The sequence below is a fragment of the Lepisma saccharinum genome, chromosome 7 (assembly GCF_977018435.1).
Source record: "Lepisma saccharinum chromosome 7, izLepSacc3.1, whole genome shotgun sequence".
Classification (NCBI taxonomy): Eukaryota; Metazoa; Arthropoda; class Insecta; order Zygentoma; family Lepismatidae; genus Lepisma; species Lepisma saccharinum.
The window spans coordinates 39,955,714-39,962,276 of record NC_139235.1 but is presented as its reverse complement, the minus strand read 5'-3'; the positions used below and the strand labels follow the sequence as shown (position 1 = coordinate 39,962,276).

Sequence of the window (6,563 nt, the reverse complement as noted above, 5' to 3'; positions counted from 1 at the left end):
TGGAAATTTCAGAGAATAATTTTGAAAATTATCAAAATCTAGCAAGGGGAGCAATTCTAGTTTCTGGATATCGGAGAATCTGTTGGCTAATTGGACTTTCATTGTGTCAATAATTTCATAGCGAAGTCTTCGATAAGAAGCTTTCCTCTCATTACTGATGAGAACAATTCTCTGTCTTTTGCTTGGCACCTTTAAGTGTTCTTCTCCCAACCTGGCACTGTCGCTTTCGGACCACACTTTTTCAAAGTCTTCCCTCTTAGTACTCAAGAAACTTTGATACTTGTACCTTTCGAGTACAGTAGCCGATGTCATTCACTCTGGTTTGCAAAATTTCGAAAAGTATTTTAGCTGGTGGAAGAATGGCCGAAAATACAATTAACATAAAATTGAAATCAAAATCATGGAGAGTTGCAAAATATCCACGAGAAGAGAGACGCGTTTCTCCATCCCACTCCTCTTGGTTCTGTATCACTGATACAAAGAAATTAATTAGATCTGTTTTCAACTGGGAAACAACTTCAACCAATCTCTCTGCATAGAGCCATCGAGTAGGAGCAACTGATGGCAGACGTCTGCTTACCATTTTGTCCAGCGCTGCTTTCCTCTTTGAAGATTTAGAAAAGAATGCTGCAAAAGCCGACAAAGTTTCAAAAAATACTTTACATTCTTTGATGCCCTCCACAGATTGTTTGAGAACTAAGTTTAACTTGTGAGCATAGCAATGGACAAACAGCGCTGTCTTATACCTGTCTCTTATCAACTTTTGCAAACCATTGTGTTCTCCAGCCATGACAGCTGCTGCATCATAGGTTTGAGCGACTAATTTCTCGCCACACTGGAAGTCATTTATTACACCAAAAACATGGTCTGCCAGGACAGCAGCCGTGCGATCCCCACTGACATCCTTAAAACCTATGAACCGCTCCTCTACGTTACCATTTGAAGTTACATAACGTAGCACCGATGAAAGTTGAGATTTCTGAGAGGCGTCTACTGTTTCATCTTCGATGACAGACACAAATAATGCTTCTTTCACTTCACTTTTTATTTTGTTCATCATCAAAGTTGCAATTGCATCAATCAACTCATTTTGGATATCGTGAGAAGTGCCAGCTAAAAAACTGTAGATGATTCCAAATGATGACTTAGTTTTTCATCATAGCTTGCCCTATAATGAAGCATTTCTACGTAATTACCCCTATTGTTTGATTCTGAACCCTCCAAATGACCTCTGAAAGGGAGCTCTTGTTCCGCCAAAAAACAAGCAGTGTCGATTAAACAACCAAAGATGTATCTTTTTGCTTTGACTTTTTCGTTGTGTTTCTCTCGGTTTAATTTGAAGGCAAGGTTTAAACAATCTTCAATTCGCGTAGTTCCAAATTTCAACAACGCAATCTTTGAATTTACGTGTGCTACGGAGATCTCATGTCTTTTCTTTAATAAATGATAATTATTAGCGTCGCCGACACCTTTTGTTGTCCAAGCAGTTTTTTATGTTGAAAAGAGAAGGCAGGGCCAACAGAAAAGTGCTGAATACTTTTTACAACCACATAACCAAGTATTAGCTTCGTACCATGAGTCACAAAATGGCGCACTTTATTTTTTGTTTCCGTTACCATGCCTGCTAGAGAAGGAGTGGACCTACCTATTGTACATCCACAAGTTTCTTCTTTGCAGCAAAATACTTGCTGGAAAACGGCGTCTTCAACAAGTTCTCCACCACACAATCACACTCGCTTTCTTCCATAATGCACTTCGTATCACACCACAGTACACGGACAACTGCACCACACCGCCCACTTTTCAATAGATCGAAAAAAAAAAAACGAGAATAAATGCTCACTAATTGTAGAAGTTTATCCAGAAATTTCTATCAAAGGAGATGTAAGTGATTTCTAAGGGGAGTGTAAAAGAGAGGCAGACCATAAATAAGCTTTCCGTGCATTTTCGGAGTGTTTAAATTACGGACTATGTAATTAATGAATGATATTTCGTTCACATTTGATATGATAATTTGTAAAATTGGTTCAATCTTAAGTTTTCATCACACATTTAACTTAAAAAAACAACTTTTTGCACTATTTAGCTCAATTATTACAAGCAGAGTTCAAATTAAAAACAGAGATCTTAATATTTCCTATGTATATACTAATCCTACAAGCAAAAACAAGCGTTAAGCACATTAATGTATATATTGTTATATTTTATCATTTTCTCGTTTTTTGCTCATTTTAGGTGTTTCTCCTTTTCCCATTCCTGTTAGTTTCTTTGCTTCAAAATTCCCTTTTCCTGTAAAAAAAACCTCCTTGAAACACCACCGTCTCAAATTTCCTTTGCAACCACCTCTTCATACATAGTTGCCAGATGCTGCAGTTACGATAGAGACTTGGAAAGTCGTCTGCTAATCTTTGCCTGAGTGCACTGCATACAGTTCTTAAAGTGAGTAGGGGCAGTAGCGTACGCAGGATTTCATCAAGGGGGGGTGTTATTTCGAAAACTTTCTACAAATTCACATTACCATTGTTTTATTATACTTTATTTAATTAATAATAATAATTAATTAATTAATAATTATTATAATTAATTAATTAATTTAATTACTACTAATAATTATTACTAATGCAGCTGCTATTTATGAAAAAATAGAACAAAATTACATTTCTTTTGTTTACTTTGTTACAAAATAATTGTCTAGTCAACGGTTATTTGTATATGATAAGTCAGACATTTTAAGTGTGAAGAAAATCCATAAAAACAAGCTAATATATTAAATTTATTGAAATAATCGAAATATGAAACTCATTCAAGGAGCCGCGTTGGTCTAGTCTTAGTCTGACAACTTCGTGGGATATCCGGGTTCGATTCCCGGAATTGGTTGGAATTTATCCAGCCTTGTCTCCGCACCCAGCCTCATAGCAATGGGTACCTGAGAGCAACCCTGGGGAATGAAGGCAGCCGGAGCATGGTGCTGATCACATCACCTGCAAACTAGTTCGAGAATCTTTGGGGCCCACCACACCACTACGTGTGACTTCATGGTACGGTGCTATATGCACGGGGGAATTTACATTACCTTTACCTATGGAACTCGCCCAGGATGATGATGAAGCGCGAGAATACATGTTGCTAAATTCCACTGAGTCTATGTTTTCGTTGAAAAGTAAGTTTATAGACATTCCAACACATTTATCACTTCTAGGTGATTCACAAAGCACTTCTTCAACATTATTTAATGATGTGGATGTAGACTCAGCATCACCTGAGAGTTCACAAGGGGATGTGAAATCAGTACCGGGAAGAACGTTTGCAATAAGGTCGGCACAATGCGACGAAGGAAGGAATTTTCACAATTCTCGAGAGAGTCACTGCGCGACTTTTTGCAAAAAAAAATTGCAAAATTGCTTAGATTGTGTTTGGAATGTTGTGTTTTTCTTTATGCTGCATGGGAATAATAATTCAAATTATTATTATTATTATTATTATTATTATTAATATTACTGTCGCAGATCTTTGACTGTGATAAATTAGCCATTTTTAATTTTTTTCTACAGCATTTTCCATAATATTTCAAAAGCTCAAGGGGGGGGTTTAAACCCGGTAACCCCCCCCTTGCGTACGCCACTGAGTAGGGGAGGTGGTGCGGTGGTTGTTAGCTTTCTGATCTTTCCTTCAGGGGGATGTGCTTATTGGTCTTTGTCAAGTGTGGTCTTGAACAATGAGAGTTGCTAAAACGCCAGCAATATAAAGATCGCCTTACTACAGAATGCACATCTGGCCAGTTTCCACTGTTTCCTGGCTAAAACCCGACAACGCTGTGGCTCCCTCCTCTTGCGGGGCAATCGGTGTCTCGCTGGACCGTATTCACGGTTAGCCAGTGATGCCACCCAAGCATAATGGTGCTAAATCTCGCACAAGTTTAAGAAGTCGTTGGACAGTTGGAGATATAATAAAACAAGAGGGCCGCTGTTCGTAGGGGTTGAATTTTCTCAATCTTTTCACGTTAATGTCGAACCCATCCCGTTGCTTGAACCATTCTAATTTATATTATACGGAAGAAATTGCATATTTTACTTAACTATAGTATGTAGCTAATTAATAATGCAATTTTAAAACTCTAAAATAGATGCATAAATTGAACTTGAAACTTGTCTTAGGAAAATAATAAATTGTAGTTTTCTTTATAAATTAATATTAATAATATATAGAGCCTAGAACAATATAGTAGCATGTAGCATAATTTCAGAGTATAAACGACACCATCGATGTTCGGTAATGGTAAGGAGGGGAGGCCCCTCCTGGAAAATGAATGTCAACCATAAAATAATATATATCACACATATAATTTCATTTCAGTCACAGCAAATTATGTTAATTATTGTAAGGGCATTGCAGAAAAATGTTAAACTTCAAATTGAATTAGTATCTTTTGAGAAGGCAACTCTATTAAGGAGGAAAATGCCTAGTTTACCCCCACCCCCTGGAAAAAATACTTTGCTTAATCCTCCCAGGTGGAAAGAAATACTGCGGACGTCCCTGAACAACACTTTTTCTAAACATGAGGTTTGCAACGCTGCTGTAAGCCTCTGACCGAAGGTTTACAGACCTAGGGTTCTGGCCCGCTCTTCTCCACGCAGATAGGGTAGGCAGAGAGAAGGAGGGTAGGCACTGCTCGCTCGCGGTCAGCAACTTGTAAGGCAAAATTCAGAAGGCTTACAGCTTCCCACAGGCAGAAGGCGGGAGATCCCATGTGCTATCTGGTGCTGAAGTGTTGCAATCTAACAAACAGGATCTTGAACACTGGTGTCGACCCAAGTTGAACTTTTAACTTGTTTACGAATTTTGCCACATAATTACATACATTTTACTGGATGTATTAAACTGTAAGCCCGGCTTACATGGCTTACATGGACGCTCCGCGCCTGGTAGAAATAAAGTTTAAAATTAAATATTTCTCCACATGTGGCAAGCATTTAGTGGGAATGATACGAAACGGGTATGTATTGCTGCTACAACACTTCGTTGCAGGAGAGGTTTGAATGTATTGCTGCCACAACACTTTGTTGCAGGAGAGGTTTGAATGTATTGCTGCCACAACAGTTTGTTGCAGGAGATGTTTGAATGTATTGCTGCCACAACAGTTTGTTGCTGAAGTGGTCTGAAGGAAGCCGCTCTTTGTAAATATTCGTTATTCCACAAATTGATGGCATAATTCCTTGAGAAAATCCATTTAAGAGCAGAAATTTTGTTTAAATAAAATATTTTCTTCATGTGGCATGCATTTAGTTTTGAAAGATACGAAACGGATAGGGTATTGCTGCCACAACACTTCATTGTAGGAGCGGTTTGAAGGAAGACGTTTTTAAAATTAAATTTTATCCGACATAGAAAAATAAAAGAAATGACGGAAATCATTGAAGAGTGTAGATATGAAATTTAAACCTGATATTTCAAAACATATGGCATGTATGTTGTGGAAAAGATAAGAAACGAGTATGCATTGCTGCCACAACACTCTGGGTTGATGGGAGACGCTCTTTAAAATTTAACCATTATTTCACAAAATAGTGGCAGAACTCCTTGAAAATATGTAGAAATAAAGTTTAAAATGAAATATTTCTCCACATGTGGCAAGCATTTAGTGGGAATGATACGAAACGGGTATGTATTGCTGCCACAACACTTCGTTGCAGGAGAGGTTTGAATGTATTGCTGCCACAACACTTTGTTGCAGGAGAGGTTTGAATGTATTGCTGCAAAACAGTTTGTTGCTCAAGTGTGTTGATTAATCTGTCACCTAAGAATTCTGATACAATTTTAAAATGTACCGAATGTGAGGCAATCTTTAGTTTTAAATTAATTATTTCCAATTTTATTGTGCCTATTTTTGGAGGGCAGTCTTTCGCAATAAATTACTTCTTTCTTCGTTCAAGTTTTTAAGTAATGATGTTGCTACGCCGCCATTTAAAACACGAGCTCCTGAATCGTGTTGTTTGGCCCTTAAGATTCAAGATCCACATTTAAGTTCAAGTCTGACGTCATTGTTATGACGTTGCACTGGCACATGCGCATGCCTACCTTTTACGCTACGTATTAGAAGAAGACAAGGAAAAAGTGTTGTGGTAGTAATTCCAACCTTTGAAGTTATAGCGATTTTTATAAATCTATCCCATTAATAATCGTAACAATTGATAAAAGAAGAAGAAGAAGGTAAAGTGCTCCCCTGTGCATAGCACCACGCCATGAAGGCGTATAGGGGGGTGGGGATAACGCCCCACACTTTCTTGATCCGGTCGTGAGTGGGGGGTGATGTGATCAGCATCACGCCCCTGACCGCCTTTACTCCCCAGGGTTTCTCCCAGGTACTCATGTTATTCGACGCTGGGTGGGCGCCGGGGCCGCTTCCATCGTTAGAAAAGTTCCCGGATTTGAACCGGCCGGGGATCGAACCCGGGACCTTTAGCATGGTAGTCAGACGCGTTACCGACTGAGCCACCGCATATTGTTTTTTTAATTTGAGTATGTATACTAATGAATAAAAAAGGACAGCTGAAATATTGTGTGTA

The 6,563-nt window shown here is 38.5% G+C and overlaps 1 protein-coding gene across 1 annotated transcript; it reads right to left on the bottom strand.

Moving 5' to 3' along the window:
• Positions 1–256: 256 nt before the first annotated feature.
• Positions 257–1,057, bottom strand: LOC145990432 (zinc finger MYM-type protein 1-like). Its single transcript, XM_083126125.1, has one exon. The coding sequence runs from the start codon at positions 1,055–1,057 to the stop codon at positions 257–259; it is 801 nt and encodes a 266-aa protein (XP_082982251.1).
• Positions 1,058–6,563: the final 5,506 nt, after the last annotated feature.